This window comes from Lissotriton vulgaris, chromosome 7 (genome assembly GCF_964263255.1).
Source record: "Lissotriton vulgaris chromosome 7, aLisVul1.2, whole genome shotgun sequence".
Taxonomy (NCBI): Eukaryota; Metazoa; Chordata; class Amphibia; order Caudata; family Salamandridae; genus Lissotriton; species Lissotriton vulgaris.
Genome location: NC_141695.1, coordinates 786,599,882 through 786,627,852, shown reverse-complemented (window position 1 = coordinate 786,627,852; position 27,971 = coordinate 786,599,882). Strand labels below are relative to the sequence as shown.

Sequence of the window (27,971 nt, the reverse complement as noted above, 5' to 3'; positions counted from 1 at the left end):
CACCAGTCCGTTCCTGTAGTATGAGAGAATGGGCAATTGACCCTATGTTCTTGGTCCTGCAGTGCTTCAGTCCGCTTCCTCTGCCCTACACCATGCCGTTCTTCAGCAGTCCAAAGTATTTCACCCTGCCTCCTCCTGTTCATGCCGTGAGCATTACTTCATTCATAAACGTTTTGTGCTTTACTAACCATCCTGACTGCCGTAGCACAGACTCAAAGGAGCAAGGCTGAACCCTCAAAGGTCTGTCCTATTAGATAACACTCGTGGGAGACTTCAGTACCAATGACAGAGTGTAAGCTATCCTGGCTGTGGATCCTGCTGCATTTAATCATTAAACCTCTAGTCAACGATTAGCTCTTTAAATCACATTAGCTGTTTCCTATGATTGTGCTAACAGTTGCTTTTTTTGACAACCAGGATAGTCGCATTCCTGTGGAAGGCTCCTCTACGTATCTGTTTGAATGCATGCTCCTTTTGTCATAAATAGATCAAGATGTTTCCTTTTGAAAGTTGCTTATTCTTTCTTGACATGAATATTTATGGACGTCGGTAGTATGTGTTGTGCTTGGACCTCAACTTCTCCGCTGATGCTACTGCTGCAAGCCAAAGAAGCTAACCTTTTGGAACTTGTAAGTGCTCCCTATTTGCTGCTAGAAATTGGGTCTAATTATATAAAGAGATCAAATGTTTAGCTGACAGTGCAGTCTAGGATATTGCTGTCCCCATTAGAGGGCCTCCGCTCAGAAAATTATTTGACCAGGGCCTGCCAAAATGACTTGTTGTCTCAGTCATTTTGTAAAATGCTAAATACTTCGAGCAAGCCGAACATTGCCGTGGTGTTTAAGGGTGTTAGGCCAGAATATTACCTCCAAGTAATGGAAAACATTAGATTGAGTAGTCCTTGTCAATGTATCAGTATACATATATGGTGTAAAACGCTGTACACGAAGCATACATTTCAAGTGAGAAGTTAAGAAACACATTATATGTCTTTTCTTCTTTTCATTAAATCCAGCTTACAAAATTACAATTCTTACGTTGGAATGAAGAGTATGTGAAAACCGCTGCGGAACTTAGGAGAGGAGTGTATATATTGTCCAAGAAACTTTGCAAAAAATTATGTTCCTTATTTTCTTTAATGTTAACACACTAGCCTTTTAGACTCATTGACATTTAAGACATTGTAATCATGTTCCTTTCTCCTTCTGCACACATAAGTTGTCAGAAATGTGGACAAAATGCTATTGTCTGTAAAAGATGTTAGTGAAATGACTGAAGACGTTTACATGTCCCCAGCCTCTTGGCCTCTGGACATCTGGTTGGGTCCGCCATTTGAATGCCACTGATCTATTGTGTTGACGTTGAACTAATACTATAACCCATAGCTCACCATGAGCTTAAATGCAATCCAAGTCTAGGGCTACATCAAGTAAAGTCCCCTGTCCTGCGAAGGGAGCAAGATCATCCGGGATCCTCCTCTCCTGCAGTACAATCCTGACTTCCACTTGGTGCCTGGACATATAGGGCTTTGCTTCAGGATTTTCAGCATGGCCCCAGGTTCCTACTAAGGCTCCTATGTGAACAACCGCAATGAACAACAATAGCTAATGCATGAGGCAACAGGACATACTTAGTGGTGTGTTGTGGAAGGTGCACCATATCACGGCACACGCTTCGCTGACACAGGATAAGACGATGCCCTGTAGCGGTTGTGCAATAGCACTGTATCAGTCACTTGTGCTGTTGGGACTGATAACAGTTACTTCTGTAAAGTGTAATGTCGAAATACATATGTGATTAGATACTATTTTTGTTGTGTGTTAAAGAGATGAGATTGGTTGCTACGGTGCTGTTTGTCAGGAAGACACAATATATTCAGTTTGGGAATTTCACTAAACAGATCTAAGCACTATGGGATTAAACTGACACCTGTTAGCAATAATTTGTCATAGAAATACCTTGTTAGATGGTATACTACTGACAATAAGCGATATACCATCTTAAGGGCTGCCCTATAGCACTGTATAACCCTTGCCTAGCACTTGTTCAAGCATGTTCTGGGTTGTTGGCATTGCCTTATATGACTTATTTATTATAATATTTTTTTTTACAGAATTACACACAGTACATCCCGCTGTCTATCTACGACCTGCAGACCTGGATGGGCAGTCCTTCCATATTTGTCTACGACTGCTCCAACGCAGGCCTCATTGTCAAGTCATTTAAACAGTTTGCGCTACAAAGAGAGCAGGAGTTGGAGGTAAGACTATAGTCACTCAAAAAAGACCCGCATTTAAGAGTTTTATTTTGTTACTTAAATAATGGCTTTATTGTGGTTGGAGATCTTGCATTGTCTACCCTCATTTCAGAAGCGAAGCTGATCATTGGATTTCAAGGCATGTTGATGCCTTCAGAAAGCTGGCATGGCTGAGTCTGTGACTCATTGGTCAGGCCCGCTGAAGTCTTGCTCATGTTTGACATTTCATTCTGGTCATTTGGTGACACCTGCCTGTCTGGAAAACTCCAAACAAACCCATCGGCCTCTGCAGCCATTCAGTAGTCCGGAAATGTTGATGCACTTTAGGATTTTAGGGCTAGCCCTATAGTTAAAACTGATCATTCCCCCCTTCCCCCAGGCCAGCAGACCCAGGACTGGGGATTGCTATTCAACTACCAGGAAACTCTGAGCAGTCCCCTCACACTAGCTTAGGCCCCTTAAGGCCTTGCTGGGTGCACCCCAAATCCTTCTCCTACATCTTGTGAGTTGCAGCCTATCTGTGACCCAAGTTGCAGTGAGTGTACCCCCAGCCACCATTTTGTGTTCACAAGCCAGTGAAACCAGCCCCCCCCCCCGCAGCAACAGGGATATTCTACATCAGAGGGTGCTTCTGTGAGCTCTTTAAACTGTGTTTACTAGGGACTGTGCACTCCGTTTTTTGGCCAGTAGAGGAAGTAAAGTTTTATTCAAACAGTTTGTTAGATTTCAAGTTAGTGAGGACTTTACCTGCAGAAGTCCAACATGTGGATTGAGCCTGTCTGTCTCCTAGGAGATTCTGAACAGGAAAAGCAGCTTCCAACTCCCTGGCCAGCAAACCTTGTCTGAGGTTGCTGGGACCTTATATGGTCTGATATTGTTTGGTATATGTGCACACTGATTGGTGGTTGTATCTGATGATTCTATTGGATTAGGGTTAGTGTCCTCATTGGTTGGGTATTTGAGTGTTCTGATTGGTTTCTAGGTCTGTGATTCAAGCAATGTAGGGTTGGGACTAGGGCTAGGTTTAGGATTTCTATTGGAAGTAGGGACTAGGGTTTCCTGTGCTATTGGTTGTTGGGACTAGGGTGGGACTAGGGCTAGGGTTAGACTTTTAATTGGAAGTAACGATTAGGGCTTCTGGTGTGATTGGTTGGACTGGTTGTGGCTCTAAGAGTAGGATGTGAAAGAAACAGGTTAGTATTTGATTCCTTAGCTTAGAATATCCCCAGGCGTCAGACTGTGTCCGGAAATTTTTGCGTAGCAATACCCCTGCACATCGTTAGGCGTCGTCTCTGGCTCCGCGTCCGTCGTCGGCTGCGCCGGAATGACGTCGTCGGTGTACTTAGACGCCGCCCATGCACGCTGACGTCAGTTCTTCTTTTTTCAGCGCCAGCTAGCGCAGATCCGGAGAAGCTCTACCCCTTAGTCACTTTTTGACTAAAACTTTTTGATCATTTTTGATCCTCTTCTAGTCGTTCTCGACTCTTCAGGTGCCGGTAGGGATGCCCGGGTTCAAACCCTGCTCGAAGTGTAGTCGACTGATGTCGAATACCGACCCCCATCGCCGGTGTCTGTAGTGCGACGCCCGCCCGACGCGGCTGGGGTTTTAGGTGGCACCACCCACGCGGCTCCGCCGAAGTCGCAAGCGCCGCATCCTGCCCCATACCTTCGGGTCCCTGAGCAAGATGCAACGCGGGAGGAGATCGAGCAGTACCTCATGGTCATAAGGTCGCTCTCTTCTCCACCGGGCCCCACGGCACCTTCGGGCCCAGTTGGCCCGGCTCCGGGGCCTAGCGGGTCGGATGCTCCGGCACCGACGGCGGCGGCTCCGGCGCCGCTGGCGACTTCGGTCCCGGCGCCTCAGGCCCCGACCGGATCCGGGTCGACGCCAGTCGACCTTACGACCTCGCCGGCGCCGTCCCCGAGGGTGTTACCACCGGCGCCGACTTCGGTCAACGCCGGCCCCAGTCCTTCTGTCGCTCCCGTTCAGCCGTCAACACGGCCCCGTTGGGAGCCGTATGAGACGGCAATAGGTACATTCCACTTTAACGAACGGGCCCCGATTGTTGACCCTGGCTACCAGGAATTGGGTGACGACGAGGACTGGGAGGGGTCTGGGGACCCTCTGACACGGGAGTGTCAGGACCAAGCGGACTGGACAGTGGAGCTTGGGGAAGCCAGTGGCCTGGACTTCTCTCCAGACACTGGTTTTGTCTCCCCTCCTACCGTGGCTACGGAGGAGGGGGCAGCCTACAGCATAGTGTTGATGAGGGCGGCTAAGGCCTGAAACCTTAAGCTCCCCTCAGCGGCCGTGAGGACTAATCTCCTCACTGAGGTCCTCAAACCGCAGTCAAGCTCGGTCGAGCCTCTGCTGCCATTCAATGAGGCCTTATGTGACGTTCTGTTGGGCACTTGGTCCACGCCCGCCTCAGGACAGCCTGTGGCCAGGAACGTGGCCAGACGCTACCGCCCGGCTCCGGGTGACCCTAGCTTCCTGTCGACCCACCCCACCCCGAGAGCCTGGTTATCCAGGCCTCTAACTCCCAGACCGCGTTCCCGTCGGCTCCTCCCGACAGGGAATCCAAGAGGTTTGAACAGTTTGGCAAGAAAGTGTTCTCGTCCCTTAGTCTGGGACTGCGGTCAGTCAATACCGCATGCCTCTTGGGCCGCTACACCCACACCCTGTGGGACACAGTTGCGGACGTGCTGCCACAATGCCCTGAGGAGGTCAGAGCTAAACTCGCCCAAGCACTAGTGGAGGGTCGAGATGCGGCATGGTACTCTATCCGGTGCGGACTGGATACCACCGATACACTGGGCAGAGCGATGGCTACGACAGTGGCGGTTCAACGCCACGCCTGGTTGCGGTGCGCCAATTTTTTTCGGCTGATGTCCAGGCTACTCTTCTGGACATGCCGTTTGATGGCCGTCGCCTGTTTGGCGACCAGGCATACCACGCGCTTGAGCGCTTTAAGGACTCCAGGGCTACGGCCAAGTCCTTGGGCTTCTCGGCCCCGCGCCAGCAGTCGGGTGCCTTTTGCTCCTTTCGTGGCCAAGGAAGGGGCGCCCCCACACGTGGCGGCCGTGGAAACATCGGGGACAACGGCGAGGCCAGTCCGCACCCGCTCCCGCAGCATCTGCCTCAAAACCTTCCGAGTTTTCAGGCCCATGTGACGCCAGTGGGGGGCAGGGTTCGCCATCACCTCTCCCACTGGCGCACCTTCACATCGGACAGGTGGGTGCTGCAAATCGTCCGAAGGGGCTACTCCCTCCCCTTCGAGGCGACCCCTCCAGCCATGCCACCGCAGTACCACCGCGTGTTGGGGGACCACTTCCGACTTCTGCAGGAGGAAGTTACGGCCCTCTTGGCCAAGGGGGCCATTGAGCGCGTTCCTGGGCCAGAAGTAGGGTATGGTTGTTGTTACTCCCACTACTTTCTGGTTCCCAAGAAGGGCAAAGGGGGCCTACGCCCTATCTTGGACCTACGGAATGTCAACGGCTTCCTCCGGAAGGAGAAGTTCAAGATGTTGACTTTGGCTCAGGTCTTGGCTGCCCTAGACCTGCAAGACTGGATGGTGGCGTTGGACTTGCAGGACGCTTACTTTCACATCCCCGTCCTGCCGGCCCACCGGCGTTACCTGCGGTTCACGGTAGGCCTCGAGCCCTTTCAGTTCACCGTGCTCCCCTTTGGCCTTACCAGCACCCCACGGGTGTTCACGAAAGTGATGGCGGTGGTCGCAGCTCATCTGCGCAGGTTAGGGGTTTCAGTCTTCCCCTACCTCGACGACTGGTTGTTGAAGGCGGGCTCGCCCCAGACAGTCGTCAACCACCTCCAGATGACGGCGGATCTCCTGCACCTGCTGGGGTTTTCCATCAACGTGCCAAAATCACACCTGTGTCCCTCCCAAAAGCTCCTCTTCATCAGTGTGGGGTCCTGGACCCTCTGTCAAGAGGCTCTGCGCCTCTGGCAGTGGCTGGAACATCAGGGTGTGACCCTGGTGGTTCACCACCTGGCAGGTTCTCTGAACGCCAGGGCGGACGAACTCAGCCAACGGTGCTCGATGGATCACGAATGGCTTCTGAACTCGGACGTGGCGCAAGGCCTCTTTCTGCAATGGGGAGAGCCTTGGTTAGTTCTATTCGCCACCGAAGAGAACGCGCAATGTCATCAGTTCTTCGCGTTGGAATTTCCACGGCGGCACTCGCTTGGCGACGCATTTCGTCGCGAGTGGAGTTGCGGTCTGTTATACGCCTTTCCGCCTATACCACTTCTGCCCAGAGTGCTGAAGAAAATAAAGCGCGACCGGGCCCAAGTCATCCTTGTGGCTCCGGACTGGGCTTGAGGGTACTGGTATCCCGAGCTACTCAATATGTCAGTCAGTCCCCCGATCCGTCTGCCTCTTCAGGAGGACCTTCTGTCGCAGCAGCAGGGGACGGTCCTCCACCCGAACCTGTCCAGTCTCCACCTCCATGCTTGGAGATTGAGCGGCGACAGTTGAGGCCATTTGACTCGCCTCCTGAAGTCTGTAATGTTATTCTGGCAGCCAGGCGTCCCTCCACAAAGTCGGTATACGCCTGCCGGTCGAACAGATTTGTGGCATGGTGCACAGCAAAGGCTGTGGATCCTCTCTCTGCCCCTCTTACTGAGGTTCTTCTCTTCCTTCTTTCTCTTGCCCAGCAGGGCTCTGCTCTGGGCACTATCAAGGGCTACCTTTCCGCCCTTTCGGCCTTTGTAAGGCTGCCTGATCAACCTTCTTTGTTCAAGTCCCCTATAGTAACCCGTTTTCTGAAGGGCATCACGCACATGTTTCCACCTGTTCCCTTTGTGATGCCTCAGTGGGACTTGAACCTGGTTCTTACCTTCCTGATGTGCGCTCCCTTTGAGCCACTTCATTCTTGTCCTCTCCGTCTTCTCACTTTGAAGACAGCTTTCCTGGTTGCCATCACCTCTGCCAGGAGAGTGAGTGAGCTCCAGGCTCTATCTTGCAAACCTCCTTTCCTGTCTGTACATCCGGACAAAGTGGTGTTGCGTACCAGACCCTCTTTTCTGCCCAAGGTAGTCTCTGCTTTTCACATCGGGCAGTCCATCACCTTGCCCTCCTTCTTTCCGCCTCCGCATCCTTCAAAGGATGAAGAGCGGCTCCATCGTCTGGACCCAAAACGTGCGCTTTCATTCTATATGGATCGCACACGCCAGTTCCGGGTGGATGACCAACTCTTTGTTGGTTACGTAGGTGCGAAGAAGGGACGGGCGGTGCATAAGCGGACCATCTCTCGGTGGGTCGTCTTGTGCATCAAGGCGTGCTACTCCTTGGCTAGAAAGGAGCCTCCAGTTGGGCTGAGGGCCCATTCCACTCTGGCCACGGCGGCTACTACTGCCCTGGGTCGGGGAGTCCCCCTGCAGGACATTTGCCAGGCGGCTACGTGGGCCTCGCTGCACACCTTTGCGAGGCACTACTGTCTGGACAGTCAAGTCCGGAGGGATGGCTTCTTTGGCCATTCCGTCCTCCAGGACTTTCTGGTGTAAGTATTGGTTCGCAGACCCAACACCGGGGTTGGTATTGCTGGGGTATCTATTCTAAGGTAAGGAATCTAATACTAACCTGTTTCTTTCAGATGAACAAGTTACTTACCTTCTGTAACGATATATCTGTAAGAAACAGTAGTTAGTATTAGATTCCTTACCGCCCCACCCATCCTCAGCGTCAGCGTGCATGGGCGGCGTCTAAGTACTCCGACGACGTCATTCCGGCGCAGACGATGGACGCGGAGCCAGAGACAACTCCTAACCACGCGCAGGGGTATTGCTATGCAAAAATTTCCGGATCCAGTCTGACGCCTGGGGATATTCTAAGGTAAGGAATCTAATACTAACTACTGTTTCATACAGATATATCGTTACCGAAGGTAAGTAACTTGTTCGTTAGGCTTTCTATTGGAAGTAGGGACATGGGCTTCCTGTGCCATTGATTGCTTGGAATTGGGGTGGGACTACTGGTAGGGCTAGGGCCTCTATTGTACGTAGAGATCAGGGTTTTTGAACTGATTAGGTGCTCCGACTAGGGCTAAGATTGGCTGTAAGGTCCTGGTCTCCTATTGGTTCTAGATGTTTTGGGCTAGTGTTGTGATTGGATAGTGTTAGGGCTAGGGTTCCTATTGGCTGACAGGGTCACCTGATTACTAGGGCTATAAAAGGCCAGGCTTAGGGCGTCTCAGCCCGGGCGTTGAGGACAAGGGCGGAGAGGACAAGGGCGGAGAGGACAAGGGCGGAGAGGACAAGGGCAGTTGCCTGTTTGAGCCTGTTAAGGGCGGAGAGGACAAGGGCAGTTTCCTGTTTGAGCCTGTTCGAGTCTGGTCGGGACCAGGGACAGAAATGCTGCCCAATACACTTACCTCCTTTGTGTATCTATATACTTTCAATGTACTTATGGATCTATATATTTATCACTTTCTTCTAATTTAGCATTTCCAATGCACTTCCCTATTTCTCTGCCTAATCTTCGCTCAATATATCCTCTACATCCACTCCCTCATTTAACCCCTTACCACTACTATGATCCCCAAAATAACCCTTTCTAGACTCTTACTCTACCCCTCCTTGCATCATTTTACCCCTCTTTTACTATACCGATTCCCCAAAACAAACCTTTCTAAACTTCCCTCTTTTCTACCCCTCCCCTCCCCAATCCAAATAACTGACCAACATATCCACTACTAAAATTACTTTCATGTTTCACTATACTAATTCAACACCAATCCTGATGGGTTCCAGAGTAGCGTGCTACTTGCGCTTCAAAACCCCATCAGGGATAGCAAGCGCTATATAGATTCAAACCTCTTTCCCTTCACTATCCCGCCACCTACCCTTCTCTACCCAAATAACTGAATAACATATCCACTACTCAAATTATTTTATGTTTTACTATTCCAATTTTCAACACAAATCCTTTGAGTTCCGGAGTGGCTTGCTACTCGCCAGAAAAGCGCTTCAACATCCATCAGAGGTAACAAGTGCTATATGAATGCAAACCTTTCTTCCCTTTTATCACTCCGCTATCCTTCTCACTCCAAATAACTGATTAATATCCACCACTGAAATTACTTTAATATTTCACCATATTAATTCACCACTTATCCTTCATGGGCTTCCTGAATTAGCATGTTTCAACACCCCATCAGGGGTAACAAGCGCTATATAAATACAAACCTTTTTTTCCTCTACTATCCTTCTACTATCATTCCAAATCCAAATAACTGACTAACCTATCCACCACTTAAAATGTACTTGCATGATTCACTATACTAATTCAACACTAATCCTCTATGGGTCCCGGAGTAGCGGCCTACCCGCCGAAAAAGCGCTTCAATGCCTCGTCGGAGGTAGTAAGCGCTATCTATATAAATGCAATTGCAATACAATACAATAAGCAGAGTCAGCGTGTCATGATTGGGCATAGTTCGGGAGTAGCGCATGGGTGGGGGCTCACAGAGCCTTTACTGGGCCAGCACACATTTTTTTTTACACAAGACAGGATGGTTGGGGGTGGTGGGTTCACAGGATGAATTCCGATTGAGAATTGGCCCCTGCTTAGGGAAGGGATGACTATTCTCTTGTATAATGGCTTGCGCGGTAGGGGTTGGTTTGCAGAGTGCTCATGCATTACACAGCCAGCCTTCCCGCTCCTCGGCAGGGATGCAGTGACAAGTCTGCCTCATTAGCACACCTGCTGCTGTTCCAGTTTGCTGACTTACATTCGATGGAGTCAGTAGCTGTAACCCGACTTGACCCTCAGCCCTGTTCACCAGTGGATTCACTGATTGCTTTCCACAGGATAGCTTTGAGCATTGTGGTGTGCATGATGAGAACCTAGGCTTGTTTTTTCTTTGGTGTAGGTGATCAGCAAGGTTGGGCAAGGCAATGGCTTCTTTTCTTCTTGTTTTTGATAGACATCAGAGCAAGCTTTACAGATTTTCCTTTTTGTTTCTCACTATATCTAAAAGTGTGTTAGTTGGACATTGGCAACAATAGTATCCGGTTATGGCCAGAGGAGTGCCTGAAGGACACATGTGCAATGTAATATCAAGTGGTACTAGAGCCCCCTATTTACTATATAATCTTTACAACTTTAAGAACAATTTGAAAAGGAGCGTGGCTTGCACCCAAGACTGATGGCCTCCTTGTTCGCTAGTTCTGTGCTTCATTGCTGCTCATTGAAAGCCCAGCATGAGCCAACAGACATTTAAAGAGCTCTGCTGAGGGCGGATCACCGTGGCTCTTCCCCTGCGCCCGCGCAGCACCCAAAACCCAGCATTTGACAGCTTTGGCATCTTTTTTTCCTCCCGGCCTCTGGCTCCTCGACAAAATTAAAATGGCGGCTACAATGTACCAGGGTTATTGGAGTGGCCCCATCGGAGCTGCTCAGCCGCATCAGTGCATTCCTGTTTGGGTGAACGGTTCAGAGGTATGGGACTCGCGACCCACTGTCAGCCTGCCATCGGACGGCGAGGCTCAGTGGATTGAAGCCACCTCGAGAGCTAAGTACACACACACCCAATCCTTTTACTTACCTGGGCTCCGGAGGTCGAGAGGGTGCATCCCATTCGCTCCTGCATAATAAATCTTCTGGGGGTGTTCCAACTGCGATTGCCTCACCACCATTCAGTTTCACATGGCCCAAGTTTGGCAATTAGAGTGGTCATCGGAACTGATGTAAATCTAACAAATCCACAGTAGTTCTGGGGCTTCGAGCCTAGACGTACGCAGTCTGTTGGAGGAGTGGGACATTATCACCGGGAACATTACCACGCTACCCCCTCTATACACAAACCTTTTCAACCTCCGCGCTTGTCCTGACTACTTACTTATTTGATATATCTTGGTGCACAGACGCTCTCTGCCATCCTGACCACCTTCACATCCAACTCTACTCAATAGCCGCCATGGGGCGTCGGGCCTGCTATGTCTTGTACACAACACATTGAGCGCTGCAGTATCGTGGAAGTCCCTAACTACTAGGCTCTGTACATCCACCAATCGTGGTTGAGTATGTGTTTTACCTGTTGCTGATACACACAGAGGCTTTGCTGTGAAATAGTACTGTGTCACTATATTCTCAGTACTTTTGCGATGGCAGAACACAGAGGCAAAGAAGCTAAAGACCTCAAGGAGCACAAAGATGGTAAAGCCACCATAAAACGTGCCAAAGCTGACCCTCTTTCACCAGACTTGCCGATTAAATCCAAGGTATATGTGTCCGTCAGCATCAATGTCGTCTTACAGATTCTGGGGGCGCTACATGACCTTGCGCAGGAAACCAAAACAAATACTGATGCTATGCACCATGACTTTCAGGCCTTCCACAACGACTTAAAGGGTCTTACGAATAGACTTGCGGAAGCTGAATCAAGAATAAGGGCTTTGGAAGACTCCAACACATTGGAACAAAAACGTTCAGAGCTGACAAACCGATCTATTAGAACGGTGGTGAGGGAATTATCAAAAGTTGAGAATCGAAATCATAGAGGAAACCTACGCATTTTCGGCCTACCGGAGAATGTGGAATGTGACGCTAACTCTGTGTCACAGAACACTCGTCCCGCAGAAGGGAACAGACAGCACGGGTGAATGGTGGCGCGTTCCTTACAGAAAGGATCCTCTCCTCTTTCCACAGCCCGAGGATGCAACGAACTGGGCTGTGCCTCGAAGCCCCTTACCAAGCATGCAGCCTTCCTTTTCCCAATGTGGCTACTTTAAGTGGGAGCTCTCACCAGAGGACTCCGCCCCCAGACCCTTCCTCATTTACCTAGAGTCAATACCTGAAGAGGGAAGCGCGACGTCGGAGAGAAGAAGAACGGAAACCGGAAGACGCCGTTGTGTGAAAGATGCCGACCCCGCAGCTACGGAGGTGGAGACTGAGATAGCAGGTGAGGGCACTCCGCTGCTGGTCTTGACGGCGAGAGACGGAGGTCCAGAGAAGCCGGGAGAGCCAGGAGGCCAACGGTCTTACGCTTTGCCCGCCAAGCTCCTGGACGAGCGTGGCTCACACAGGTACGTGCACGGCTCTCAGGGTGAGGTGGGAGGAGGGAGAAAGTCTGCAGTAGCGAGCAAACCGTAAACAAACCCTGCCTTTCCGACCACTCTCTCCTCACAACTGCACGTCCCTAGTCTCTCAGGTCTGTGGCACTCGGTAAACCCTCACTCTCTTTCCCCGAAGAGATACCCAGATAGGCCCTCTCATGGCTACCTTTCTTCTCTTTCCATGAGGACTACCACCTCAATAAGCCAGAAGAAGAAAGAAAACGAAACCCGTACCCTAAAGAGAAGAGTACCGAAGACGGATAAGACGTATTATCCTTATCAAACCCTGGCTTATGCTACACACCGTGTATATAAAGAAATAGAAGATAATCACATCAGCTCTGTTATGGAACTCGATCCTTGCAAAACCTCACACTCCGGTGCGGAATTTCTATAATCGTGGATTCCACGTTGCCTGGGCCTCACTTTTGATAAAGACTTTGAATTAGACAGATCACACATGATCCCTCAATGTAAACCGTGCACCGCTTCCACCGCATTGATGCGACAAAGAACAATGATCTTTCACCCACTGCGCTACCGTCATGCAGGTACTTTACTAGCTCACATAAGGAAAGTTCAATGGAATGGAGCTAGAAAATCCATAGCACAAGACTACTCCAAAGAAATAGGTGCTATCAGGAATGTTTTTTTGGTCCTCCACCAATCACTGCAAGACCTCTGCATCGCTTTCGCCTTTGTGAGATTGGCCAAATTCCGTATCCTGTTTAAAGGCAAATCAATGTTCTTCACAACACTGGCGGATTGCCAAGCTTTCATAGACACAGCGACTCAATCAGACATGGTTTTTTTCTTCCATTGATGCTAAACTGGTTATGTTTTACCAATGTTAGCCTTGATCCTTTCCCTTGGGCCACTCGTGGCTGACTCTTAAAATGTTCACAATTCACATTCTGTACACCATTGATGTGCGCTTCCAACTACTTGGTGTGCCTCTCACTGTTTATGTGGGGGCGGGTGGCATGTTCCCCTTAATAATGCTTCTTCTGAGTATTTTGCATTTTCTTTAGTTAAAACTTGCACTGGAACTATTGTTCTGGTCCGGTTAATTACCCTTCCTTGGTAGTTTTCTTTGGTATTTTTGCATGCATGTTCTTATACCTTTATTCATTCACTGTAGTGCGGGACCAACCTAGATATCCATCGAATTGAGCTGAGACCAGCATTGCCTGGCCTTGGCCTGCTTGTGGCCTACCTCTCTTCCATTTCATCCTCCACATTTCTGGGGTGGGGTGGTGGGTCGGTTGGGGTTTTGTGACTTTTTTATGGCTTTACCTTCAATTTCTATGCTCCTTTCTTTTTCACCCCTACTCTTCCCAACATTTAAAGTTTTCTGGGGCAGGTTCATACTGTGATTCCCCCATGCTTATGACGGCTCCCACAGACTTGGTGATTACCCTTCTCCTCCCAGGGAGTCTGCAATGCCACAGATGTGTTTGTTTGCTCTGTACGCCATTGGCTTAAGTCATACCTTTTCAGGTGCCCATGCCACACACACACATGCATGCCTATGCTCTGCTGCTCGTCTCTCTTGCTAACACAAGCACCTACCTACCTATTTGAGTTCCTGCATATCATGTAAATGGCATCAGTTCGAATTCTCTCACCAGATACTAGGAGCTTGACCCACCCTGTGAAATGCAAAAAGATTGCAGACTTTTGTAAAAAAATTGAAGGGCGACATCATATTGTTGCAGGAGAAACATATTGACTCCATCAGAGATACCAGATTCTACTGTTCCTGGGATTGCTGAATTATTAGTCTCCACAGCAGTGAACAAAAACAATGAGCTTACATAAATTTCTAGGAAGTCTGAGGTTAATGTTTTTTCTGACATACGTGATCACCAAGCCTGTTAGCTTATTACTAGGGCTACAAAGAGGGACAAGGAATTTGCTATTGTGAATATTTATGCTCTGAATGATAACTCAGTGGATTTTGTTACTGGGGCAGATATTGCAGCTAAGCTGCAAAAACGGCCATGTACCAAAAATGCCCCCCCCCTCCCACAGGGGCCCATAATCTGCCCCTACCCTGGCGGCCCACTCTCACAAATCCCCAAAATTGAGCCAATAATAATGTCTGATCACGCCTGCATATCGGTTAATCTTGACCTTGCTGATTCCACCCACCTTTCAAACAATGGTGCCTTAATTATGCGTTATTTGAAGATATCTGAAAGAGATTATTAGTTATAGATTCCTTACCTTAGAATTACCCCAAGGCGTCAGACTGGATCCGGAGAATTTTTTCTCAGCAGTACCCCTGCGCATCAGTAGGCGGTGTCGGTCGACTAAGTGTTTGTCGTTGGCGTCATGATCGCCGGAATGACGCTGTGGTATCTACTTAGACGCCACCCCTGTGCACTGACGTCAGTTCTTTCGTCTTCCATGCCAGCCAGCGCAGATCCAGAGAGACCATGTCTTAGTCTCTTTTTGACAAACCGTTTTTTGACTTTTGTCAACATCTATTCGAGTCTTTCGACTCCTGGTGCGCGAGGGATGTTCCATCTTCGGACCAGCTTCAAGCCTTGTGACTCCTGTCAGAAGTTGTTACCCGTCACGGATACGCACCTCATGTGCTTTTGGTGCCTGGAGTGGGACCAAGACCCGAAGTTGTGCTCCAGCTGTTGTGCCATGAACCCGAAGTCTTTGCGGAAGCGGTCCTGAAATCTTTTGGAAACCCTGCAGGCGGCTCCGTGCGGCTCAAGGTCCCGGCCGAGAGGGAGGTTGCTGGACCGGCAGCGGAGCCATCACCACTCTTCATCCAAGTCTTTGTTATCAGGTAAGTCGAAGCGCAAGACGAAGGTGAAGAAGCATCGTCGCACTTCACCTTCTCCCCGTTGGTCGGCGGGACGTGGGACCCGGAGCGTCGTCGCTATCCAGCTCTGCTTTTGGAGCCTGCTTCTGGGATTGCTCAATGCTTCCCTCCCTTTCCGGGAGCCAGAGTGTCCCCTGCCCAGCTTCGAGCTTTCTAGGAAGCGCTTCTCAGCATCTTAGGGCAGCCCCACTCTGTGGGGGCCCTGGCCTTTGAGGCCGGTGGCTTTGACGCTGGAGGGCCCCCGAGAATCCATATCGGTGCCGGTTGACCTCACGGTACCTTCTCCGGCACAAATTCCAGTGATTATGCCCCTGATGCTGACTCTGGCTGTGCCCCCGGCCGGCGTCTACCCCAGCCTCACCCCTGACTTGGACACGGAGCCAGCCCGCCGCCGACCAATGCCAGTACCAGTGCCGACCGATACTTTATCACTTTTCTTGCCTGGCGTTCCTTTCCGCCCTGACTGGCAGCAAGAGGAAGGTGAGGAGTACTGGGAGGGGTGTGTTGACCCCCTAGCCAACTAGGTGGAAGAGCCGGACTGGAGAGAGGGGTTGGGTGAAGGCAGTGGTCTGGATACCTCCCCAGACCTTGGTATGCTTTCTTCCCCTACCGTCGCTACAGAGGAGGGAGCCTCCTACCTTCTGGTGTTGGGTAAGGCGGCTCAAGCCTTGGGCCTTGAGCTACCTACGGTGGCAGTCAGGGCTAACCTCCTGACTGAGGTGCTTCATCCGGCAGCAGCCTCTTCGGAGCCCCTGCTGCATTTCAATGAGGCGTTCACTGGCATCCTACTGGGCACTTGGTCCAAGCTCAGCACAGGGTTCTTGTGGACAGGATAATTGCCCAACGCCACCGCTCGACTCCGGGCAACCCACTTTTCCTCTCCCAACACCCTACCCCTAAGAGCTTGGTGGTCCAAGCCTCATCCTCAAAAGGTAGCGCATTCCCTACAGCTCCCCAAGATAGGGAATCCAAGAAGCTAGACCATTTTGGGATGAAGATGTTTTCTTCCACCAGCTTATGACTTCGGTCGGTGAACACCGCATGTCTCTTGGGCCGTTACACACCTACGATGTGGGACACGGTTGTGCAGGTGCTGCCACAGTGCCCGGAGGAGGCCCGGGCCGTGCTAACCCAAGCTGTTGCTGAGAGTCGAGACGCAGCAAAGTTCACCATTCGGTGTGGGCTGGATACCGTCGACTCGCTGGGCAGAACGGTTTCCACGTTGGTAGCTCTGAGGCACTACAGCTGGCTGAGGATCTCTGTCTTTTCTGGGGGTGTCCAATTGACACTTTTGGACATGCCCTTTGATGGCCGTCGCATGTTTGGTGAAAAGGCGGACAATGTACTCGTGCGCTTCAAGGACTCTAGGGCTACGGCCAGATCCTTGGGCCTCGCAGTCGCTTCTCATCCCATGTAGTCTGCCTTTGGCCCCTTTTGTGGCTACGGAAGGGGTGCCCCACCACGTTCCACCCAGAGCCACAGGCCCGTGCTAGCTGCCCAACCTCTGCGCGACTGGAGACGTGGGACCCCATGTCGTGGGTCTGGGTGCCAGACGGCGGGCCAAACCACAATGCCTCCCCCGCAGCAGCCTTCAAACCCTCCTAGTCAGACGTTTCAGGGCCACCAGTTGCCAGCAGGATTCGCCATCACCTCCCCCACTAGCACAATATCACGTCGGATAGGTGGGTTTTGCAGATAGTCCGAAGGGGCTACTCCCTCCCCTTCAAGACTTCCATTCCCTCCATGCCACCAGCATTCCATTGCATGATCATTTGGCCCTTCTCCGTCAGGTTACTACTCCCACTACTTACTGGTACCCAAAAAGGGCAAAGGCCTGCATCCTATCTTAGACATCAGGGACGTCAACTGCTTCCTCCGGAAGGGGAAGTTCAAAATGTTGACATTGGCTAATGTCCTGTCTGCCCTCGACCCTGGAGACTGAATGGAAGTGTTGGACTTGAGGACGCCTATTTCGACATTCCCGTCCTGCCAGTCCACAGGCATTACGTTACCTACGGTTCACGGTAGGTCACGAGCATTTTCAGTTTAACGTGCACCCCTTTGGCCTTACCAGCACCCCTCGGGTGTTCATGCAGATCAGGGGTTCCAGTCTTCTCCTATCTCGATGACTGGCTGTTAAATCCGGGCTCTCCCCAGGCTGTCGTCTTCCACTTCCAGACTACGGCGTACCTCCTGCATTCACTGGGGTTCACAGTCAACGTGCCAAAGTTGCACCCGATTGCCTCCCAGAAGCTTCTTTTCATTGGAGCGGTTCTGGACAATGCACAGTTTCTGGTGTATCCTCCCGAGCAGCGAGTCAGGAATATTCAGGCTATGAAACAGATGTTTCAGCCTCTATCGCGGATTTCGATGAGAATGACCCTGAGGCTGCTGGGCCACATGGCCTTCTGTATTCTGCTGGTGGATCATGCCAGGTGACATATGCGGGCTCTGCAGTGGGACCTGAAGTTCCAGTGGGCGCAGCATCAGGGGAATCTTTCTGATTGCGTCCAGATCCCGGAGGGCACTGCACACCAATTGCAGTGGTGGCTAACGAACCAGGACTGGGTCAAAGGCAGATCCCTCTCCCTTTCCCAACCAGAGTTTACAGGGGTGACGGATGCATCACTCCTGGGATGAAGCAGCCACATTTGAGAGGCGGAGATCAGAGGCCTGTGGTCTCCGGCGGAGTCCAGGCTCCACATCAATCTTCTGGAGCTATGGGCGATTCGTCTTGAACTGAAGGCATTCCTTCCTTCTGTCAGAGGAAGAGTAGTGCGGGTGTTCACGGACAACACCACCGCCATGTGGGTACTGCAACAAACAGGGCGGGTTGGAGTCGTGGACTCTTCGCCTTTGGCTGTGGATGGAACATCCGGTCATGTCCCTAGTGGTTCAACACCTGGCAGGTTCCCTGAACGCCAAGATGGACAAACTCGGCTGTGGGTGCATGATGGATCAATTCAATTCAATTGATAACTTTATTTCGGTCAAGGACCATAAAAGTGCACATAAAATACATACAAGCACAAACTATTAAAACCATAAATAATCATCAAATTGTTAGGAAGAGAATTAAACTATGAGTTATCAAGAGTGGGAAAATAGACAGCGTCATATTTGCTACAGTTAGGTTAAAAAAGTTTGTCTTCTACGCCACATACTAAATAAATAACGGGATACGGCAAACACAATAGGAGGATGAGTATGATAGGTCAGTATCCTGCAAGCCTGAGTGAAATGCAGGAGTTTGAGGTTCTTGCAAATTGGAATCAGCCAACCGTTTCTAATTGCAGAATAGGCAGGGCAGAAAAACAGTACATGTGGTACATTTTCGGTTTTAAAATCACATGCAGGGCAAGCTTCACTGTTAGATTTTAACCATTTACATGTAAATGACCTAATTGGTAAAGTGCCATGCCTTAGCTGAAGATAAAACTTTCAAACAAGCGGAGGTTCAATTACATCCAGGAATTCCTCCATTTTAGATTCCGATTTAACTAATAGGAACTCTGTCGTTAGCCTGCCCGAAGTTGCAGAGCTCTGTAATGTTAGAAAATTCTGCCTACGTATCTGAGTGTGGAGTTCCCTTTTTGATATCCCTGGGCAATAAGTCTTGGGTGTTTCCCAAAGGTCCGGAAGGCCTATCCGGATACTAACAGCCCTTATGTGCTGCAGCCATGGGATCTTTTTGCATTTAAGGGAGGTCCAAACCTCAGATAATTCTGCTCTGTAGGCGGCAGTTCTGGAACTGACCAGAACCTCTTCCAATACATAATTGGTCTTGCACTTATGATCTCCTCTATTGGCTCCACCCCAAGGTCTAATCTAAGACGGATCAATGGAGTACTTGCCGGTAATCCAACTAGATTCCTCATGAAGCTTTGTTCCACCCTTTTGAGGTTCAGTATCTGTTTATGCCCCCAAAGTTCGGCACCATAAATTGCAGCAGTTCTGGCCTGGCGACAATATATTTCCAAAGCCGGAGACACCGGCTTAAAGACTGACCCCCTAAATACTTTACTTATACCCCCGCTAACTGCGATAATTTGAGTGCCGACTTGGCAATCTGCATGTTCCACTCAAGGCTCTCTGTCAGGGTAACACCCAAATATAGAAAAGTCTTGACCCTCTCGAGGGAAATACCGTTTAAGACCGGGTTTGGGCGTGTCCACTTCGGGGGGTTGAAAATCATGAACTTTATTTTTTCCAGGTTGATTTCCAATCCCCGAAGCGCGCAAAACGCTACAAATCCGTCAAGTGTTTTTTGAATGCCCGATGATGTTTTAGAGAACAGGAGAGTGTCGTCTGCAAACATCAGAGCGGGCACTCTCCCTGTGGCCAATTTTGGGGCATCGTTGTCCACCACACCATTCAGATGATCCACAAGTCCATTAATGTAGAGACTGAATAGTGTGGGCGCCAAGACGCACCCTTGACGCACACCTTTCTGGACAGAAAATTGATCTGTTAGGTCGCCGTACCTTCCACACCTGACCTGCGTTCAGTTGTTTGTATGGAGCCTAGATAGAATAGCCAATAGATAGGGCGGGAGTCCCAGGTCTGCCAACACCTTTCACAACTTCGCTCGAGGGACTAAGTCAAATGCTGCCCGCAGGTCTACAAACACAAGGTAGAGGCTGCCACCCTCCACACTTGCTGTTTTCTAGTACAGGACCTGCAAGTGAAATATTTGATCTAGGGTAGAGGTGCCAGACTTAAAGCCTGCCTGGGGTTTGGTTAAAATCCCGTTCTCATCAATCCACCCAAGGATCCTATCGAGAACGATCCTCCCCATTAGCTTTTGTGATGTATCTATTAAGCTAATGGGTCTATAATTTGAGTGGGTAAGTGGGCAGCCCTTTTTAAGAATTGCCACAATCTCAGCTCCCAACCAAGTTGGGGGCAAATCGGCTCCCTGCAGGATCTCATTAAATAAAACGGCCAAGTAAGGTGCCCAAATTTGGGTTGTGTACGAAACAAATCCCCTGGCAATTTATCCAGTCCGGGGGCCTTATTAGGGAGCAATTTTCCTATTGCTACCTCAACCTCTCTCAGTGTGATAAGTTCAACCTGGGGGAGACGGATAGGAACTACGGTCATCTTTTCACAATCTGCAACCCCGGGGACACTTTGGGTTTGTTGGGGTCCAGGGGTTTCATGGGTTAAGATGTCAATCTCAGGAATACCGTATAGTACACCAAAGTGCTTTTCCCATATTGCAGGAGCAATATTAGGGGCAAGCACAGTGGTAAGCCCACTGAGGCCGGTTGCAACAATGGACCAAAATAGTTTGGAATCCCTACACCTTAGTGCAGTTCCTAGCTCCTCCTACAACATGACCTCCCATGCCTTTTTGTACAGAGAGCGTTGGACCCTAATAGCTCCAGTGTCCTTTGTTTTTACTACTGACAACAAGGTTTTTTTGGACTTTCGGCAGGAGGCGTTAAACCATGAATGCGTCTTCATCCGGGGCAGATTTACCCTTCTCACAGGACAAAGGGCATCCTTTAAAATGGCAACCAATTGGTTATGTATATCGGTGGCCCTTCCCCTGGAACCAAGATTCCCCATTTCTACAATAAATGGAATAATGATCTCATATAATTCAGCAAGTTTGGTTCGGGATTCTTGGAAGTCTGGCCATTTCACCCTTCGCCTACAATTAGCTATTATTAATGGTTGCGAAGCACCTTTTTGGGCAGGCGGTGGATTTGTCAGCCCAAAACTCCCTGGTTTGAGGGACAGAACTAGAGCATTATGATCGCTATCGTGCCTGTCAAAGACCCTAAATTCGAGCAGCCTATCCCAGTGCCTAGCTTAAATGAATATATAATTAATCACTGAGGTTTGGTTCAGTCTATTAACCGCATCGCTGCTGTGGTGATTTTTCCCCTACGGGGCTTTTTTTCAAAAGCTGCGTTAGATGACGAGCTCAGCTCGTCATCCGCACACGCCCCCCGTGGCTGATTACGAGCTGAGCTCGTCATCAGCATCGAAGGGGTTAAACGTCTCTCTCCCCGGCCTATCGGGCTCCACCCTCCCATTACATGCTCTCAATTATGTAACTAACGCAAATGACTGTAATTGTAAGACGAGAGGGGTCCATACCTTGACCTGGGGAATCAGCGGATCCGGGATGTGCCAAAGCTGGTCAACTTCATCCTGGTCACCCAGATTCGGGTCCACAAGAGGCTCAAAATGGCAATTGAAGTCTCCACACAGAATTAACGCGGTGGAAGAATCTATCGACTGGATAATGTTTAATAAAGTTTCAATTGCCTCGGACTCCAGGTCCCGCCTAACTGGCCTTGAGTATACATTTATCAATGCTATGTTTTGCCTGTTTTGCGGGGTAAGTAGTACACACTGGACGTCTGATGAATTAGTTGTGATTTGTGTAGCCTGAACTCCCAAATGGGTGCCCACCCAAATAGACAGCCCTCCCGAGGGCCTTCCCCTTCCTCCCGTAGTTGCCAAAATGTCAAATGTTGCAAAACGCGGCACTATGCTTTCTTTTAACGCCCAGGTTTCCTGTAGCATGCAAATATCATGTGAAGCCATAAAGGTGCCCCATTCTGGGATGGGCAATTTACTCTTCAAATCGTCCACATTCCAGGAGAGAATCTTAATTTGTGCATCGGCTAAACCTAGCTTGATCTGTGCACAATCCAATGGGCTGATAGGCCCAGCGGTGAGATTGGAACTTACGTCCACCCTTTCCTCTGTCTCACGATTTGGTCTGTGTCTATTAGCTAGTAGGGTGGTGGCTAAAGGTTGAGTTGCCTGGTCCAGCTCCAGGGTTTTTGCATGGGAGCTGGGGTTTACATATACGTTAAGTTCTTCAATAGTAGGCGAATGACTAATAGAATCCCCCATCTGTCAGTCACAATCATCAATGCCTGAGAGGGCATTGAATCTATTCGTGACCTCCACAGGAGTAAGCTGACCCAATGTGTCTACCCTCCTAGTTCTGTGGTGCTTAAATGGTACAGTATCTCACCCAGGTAATCTATCAAGGGCCGAAGGGTTAGATGCATGAATCCTATACCAATTTTTGAGAGGTATAAGACGATTGGCCTGGTAGCAAGATAATGCCCCGGGATTAGCTGTGGGAACCGCTAGAGATCTAGGATAAAAATAGGTCACTTCACAAGCTGTAATGGAATTGCTACCATTTTCTCGGAACCAGTTTAAGATGTATCTGACAGCTCCGTGGTCTCTAAAGTTAATAACAATTATGTCCCCTTTATGTCCTTTGTTCTGTTTCCCAACCAGGGGAGACGGCAGACGTGTAAGATCTCACCGTTTATGTTTGGGGGAAGTGGTCGATTCTGGCTAAGCCAATACATAACTTTATTTTTTAGCTGGGAATAGCCTTCCCTCTTACCATCCTCTAGTATTGGAACTCCCGTAAGGACCACCACAAACGGAACCGCTTCCGGTGGCAATTCTACTTGACGCCCCTTAGGCTTCATTACGCTGACTGGACTGTTACTGCCCTTTTTGTTTCGTGCATTTCCTGGATGAAGTAATTTCTCTCCCACCTGAGCCTCTCTATCAATGTTTTGTACTGGTTGCTGTGTTAATTTGGGAGATGTTGGCCTCAGGGATTTTGAGTGTGTTCACTTATTCATTTTTGCTTCCTTTTGGGCAGTAAGATTTGAAGATGATACAGTGGCTGGGGGCGCCAGTACAGGCTTCGCTAGGTCCTTGATTAGCCCTGTGTTTTTACCGATTGCCTGCTCTAGAGTCCCCAGCCGATGCTCTATTCTTTTTAATCTCTCTATTAACGGCAATGTAAAGGATCTAATTAGTTGTTCCATACTTCCTATTAATTCGGTACTCGATGTTTCTTTTAACGGACAATGTGGTAAGGTAACTAAGCCTAGTGTTGTGGCTGCGTTTGATGAGGGGGCTTTAGAGGATTTATCAAAGTCGATGTGACTAGTCTAACTTCTCTGTGATTCGCTCCCCCTCTTTCTCCTTTTTCTTGGTGGTGAACCTTGTACTCGAGGTGGCTTTGACTTCTTGGCCTTTTTTTGGATAACCTCTACAACTGGTGGGAGCAACTCAGCTAGTACTTCTACCTCTGATATCGAGTTACTAAGGGAGGGTAAAACATTTATATGCAGTTCATTAGTCATATCGGGTAAGGAAGTTGTGTCTCGCAGGAGCATTGGGAAGCTGTTGTTACTAGATATGTCAATGTCCTCATTTTCAGTATGAAAACTCGTGTGTGGAGAGGTGGCTAGCTGTAACGGGCCCAAGGAAGAGCGATTGTTTTTAATAAGCTCAACTGAGCAACGTCGCTCAGCAAGTATGCTTTCCCTTTCGTTGTCCGCAGAGGCCCTAATAAGATAGTTGTCTAATGTTCCTCTATTTGCTCCTCCTACCAACGTGGATGTTCCTTTAATAAGACTCGAGGCCATGGTGCGTGGCAAGAGTAGCGGGGGACAATTTTAAACACACTTAAGCATAAGGTCTTCTATACGCCTTTCAGCCTATACCACTTCCCCCCAGATTGCTGAAGAAGATCAAGCATGACCGGGCACAAGTCATTCTTGTGGCTCCGGACTGGGCACAACAAGTCTGGTATCCCGAGCTCTTGAACATGGCCATTGATCATCTGATCTTACTGCGTCTTTTGGAGGATCGTCTGTCGCAGCAGCAGGGGACGGTCCTCCACCCGAACCTGTCCAGCCTACACCTCCTTGCATGGAGATTAGGCAGCAGCAGTTGACAGCTTTCGACCTTCCTCCCGAAGTCTGTAATGTCATCTTGGCAGACAGGCGTCCCTCTACTAAAACAGTATACGCCTGTAAATGGAACACATTTGTGGCATGGTGTGCAGCGAAGGCCTTAGATCCCCTTTCTGCCCCTCTTTCTTAGGTTCTCCTCTTCTTACTTACTTTGGCCCAGGAGGGCTCTGCTCTGGGCACCCTTAAAGGTGATCTTTCAGCCATTTCTGCCTTTCTTCAGCTTCCTGATCAGCCTTCTCTTTTCAAGTCCCCTATTGTAAATAGGTTTCTTATGGGCATTACTCAACTTTTTCCTCTTATTAATTTTGTAATGCCCCAGTGGGACTTGAATCTTGTCTTAACTTACCTTATGTGCCTTTCGAGCCACTACATAATTGTCCTCTCAGACTCTTGATTTTAAAAACTGCTTTTCTGGTTGCCATCAACTCTGCTTGCAGGTTGAGTGAGCTTCATGCTCTATCTTTTCCTTGCTGTCCATCCGGCAAGGTTGTCCTTTGAACTAGGCCTTCTTTTCTACCCAAAGTGGTTACCTCTTTCCACATAGGACAGACCATCACTTTGCCCACCTTCTTCCTGCATCCTTCCAAGGAGAAGCAAACACTCTACTGTCTGGATCCAAAACGTGCGTTATCGTCTTATCTGTATCTCACAAACCAATTCCGGGTGGACGATCAACTCTTTGTTGGCTATGTGGGCGCCAACAAAGATTGGGCAGTGCAAAATGGACCATCTGTCAATGGTCGTCCTTTGCATTAAAATCTATTATTCTTTGGCGAAGAAGGAACCTCCGGTAGGACTGCGCACCCATTCCACCAGGGCTACGGCAGCCACTACTGCTTTGGTACGTGGAGTCCCTCTCAGTGACATCTGCCAGGCAGCGACATGGGCATCACTGCACATTTTCAGTAAACATTATTGCCTGGATAGTCCATTCCGGAGAGACGGCTTTTTTGGCTGATAGGTTCTCCAGGACTTTGTGGTGTGAACTTAGTGCGCAGACCCACCTCTGGTGTTGGTGTTGCTGGGGTATCTATTCTAAGGTAAGGATTCTATAACTAATAGTCTCTTTCCGATGAACAAGTTACAAGTTCGGTAACGATATATCTGTAAGAGACCAATATTAGTTATAGATTCCTTATCGCCCCTCCCATCCTCTGCGAACAGACTTCTAGAGTAAAGGACTCCATTTTAGAACCCTAGTTTTGTGCACCAGTGGTCAGTGTCTTGCATGACTCTGCGCTTCTGGCGTGGAATGTCGTGTAAAGAACGGAGGTCAGCGAGCAGGGGCGGCGTCTAAGTGGATACTGCAACATCATTCTGGCGATCACAACGCCAATGACAAACGCAGAGCCGACCAACGCCACCTAATGACATGCAGGGGTACTACTGTGAAAAAATTCTCCGGATCCAGTCTGATGCCTGGGGGTAATTCTAAGGTAAGGAATCTATGACTAATATCTGTTACAGATATATCGTTACCAAAGATATGTAACTTGTTCGATAACACCTGAGACAGAATTACTACTGCAATTACTCAATTTCTAAATGAAATGTCCCTGGGGACACCACAATCCGTATCCGATATGATGCCCTAAAAGCCTCCCTGAAGGGAACTCTAAAAAAGCCTGGCCTCGGCCAGGAATAAGGCCATAAACAAACTTGTGGATATTGAAGTGGAAATAAGAACTCCTAAGTGAATCCATTAGGCATACTTTGCTAGCTCGGAAGTGCTTCTGAAATTTTGCAGCCTATAATATGAATGTAATCGTTTACTGAGTAAAAGGACTCTGTAATAGATAGAAAACGTGAATGCAGAGAAAACGATATCTAGAAACAAAGTTGAGAAAACCATGGCGAATTACTTGAAGTACTCTAAAAATTGAGCCATCACCTCTTGAATTAATAATAGCACTGGGGGAACTTTTGTGTCTCCTCAGGACATTCTGGAGGCATTTTGCACGTTTTATGCTAATCTGTACACACCCAGCAAATGTAATGTGCCATGATGCCTGCGTCTCCTATCTGAGCTCATGTACCCTCCCTCAGGTCTTACAAGAGAACCATGCTTTTCTTAACTCTCTAATTGAAAAAGAGGAGATTGTGGCCGCTATTCAATGCATCCTGATAGCTACTCAGCCAAGTTTTAGAAAGTCTTCATGATTTGTTAACCAATCTTCGACATTCTGTTTTTCAGGACTGCACTTCCTAAAGATGTGTTACAGGCGAACATCTGAGGCTCCAATAGTAGTCATCCACAAAAAGGGGAAGGACCCCCTGTACCTTAAGAATTTCAGGCTGATATCTCTAATTAATACCGACTGTAAGCTATACGCTGAAGTCCTTGGGTGGGAATTTGTGAGGGTAATACTAAAACGTATTGCTTCCTCCCAGACTAGCTTCTTGAAAGGCTGCCAGTAACATCAGAGTATTCTGTCATTCTCTTGATAAGGTACGCTATTCTAAGACACCGTCTGCCGCGTTGGCTCTCAATGCAGAAAAAGCGCTTGAAAAAGTCTTTCGGACGTTTCTGCGAGCTGTCTTGCACAAATATCAGCTACACCCCTCCCCCCCACCACTAACATCAAATCCATGAAATGGACCAGAAATCTTAATCCTATTCCCCCTGGTGAACTGGAGTCTAAACTCCAAACACAACTTCTTCTCACCTCGAAATGCTAACGAACTCACCGAGCATTTTAACAAAACTGTCATTGATGTCTTAGACCAAATTGCCCGGCCAAACTTAAAACTCAAAGAAACATCTCATCGAAATTGTGGTTCAATTCAAACCTCACCAACGAAAGACACGCACTTGGACTAAATGAAAGAACATGGAGACAATGCCCTTCTCCCGCCCATCTTGCCCTCCTCTGATTCGCTAGAGCTACCTACAAGAAACACATTTTCACTGAAAAGGCTTCCTTCTTCCGTATCAACATAGTTCGAAACCAAACATCCTCTGCCCCACCGAAACTGACGGCCACAACTGATAGATGCGAAGAAATTGCTAACTTCTTCTCTGAAAAAAAAAGCCAAAATAGATCAATACTTCCTTGTATCTCACATCCCTCCCAATCCCCTATTTACTGTTGACTCTACCTCTAAACCACCCTCCTTATTAACTCTCCCCCCTGATTCCTCCTCCCACATTCTTGCAACTACCCCTCCGGATAATAGCTTTTCAAACTCTCAGCTTAAAAACTACACCTCCTGGCATAATTTTCAACCTGTAACTGACCTTAAAGTCTCTAATGTCATTTCTAAACTCAAACCGTCCTCACACACCAAAGACACTCTCCCTTCTAACCTTGTCCAAGAGCATAAGCCCATCATTACCCCTTATTGGACTACTATCATCAACTCCTCCCGTACCATGGGATGTTTCCCTGCCTCCCTCCAACTAGGACAAACCACTCCCATTCTTAAAAATCCCAATGCTGACCCCAACAACCCTTACAATGTCCGCCCGATCTCCAACCTCCCCTTGCTTTCCAAAGCCCTTGAAAAATGTGCCCTGCTTCAACTGGACAAACACATTGACACTTTTAACCTACTGGACCCCTTACAATCATGCTTCCAAAAAGGCTGCAGTACAGAAACTGCCATGCTAAATATAGTTGACGACATTCACCTCTCCCTAGATAATGGCGAAACCTGCCTACTTATTCTCCTTGACCTCTCTGCAGCGTTTGATACTGTAAACCATCCCGCCTTACTTAACACACTCAAAGTTCGCTTTAGCCTCAATGGTCCTGCCCTCAAATGGTTCTCCTCCTACATTCAACATAGAACACAACAAATCAAAATCTATAACTGCCTCTCAAACCCTACACCCGTCTCCCTTGGTGTCCCCCAGGGATCTATTCTCTTTAACCTCCTTATGGAACCCCTTACCCTCATTCTAAAACAAGCCGGAATCAACTACAACCTCTATGCTGACAACACCCAAATTTACTATAAGATTAAAGCCCGCTCTAATGTTCTTTACCTTAACAACACCCTTTTAAATAAATAAATAAACTTTAAAGTGTA

The 27,971-nt window shown here is 48.8% G+C and overlaps 1 protein-coding gene across 3 annotated transcripts in view; it reads left to right on the top strand.

Annotated features, from left to right (window-relative positions):
• Positions 1-27,971, top strand: part of RPTOR (regulatory associated protein of MTOR complex 1) — a 2,217,374-nt gene that overhangs the window by 852,088 nt on the left and 1,337,315 nt on the right. For 2 of the 3 annotated variants that reach the window (XM_086931040.1, XM_086931039.1), the window contains exon 5: positions 2,114-2,260. In XM_086931040.1, coding sequence (XP_086787166.1) covers positions 2,114-2,260 — 147 coding nt within the window. Of the gene's footprint in view, positions 1-419; positions 630-2,113; positions 2,261-27,971 lie in introns of those variants that run through there. The other variant, XM_086931041.1, reaches the window with a different exon arrangement.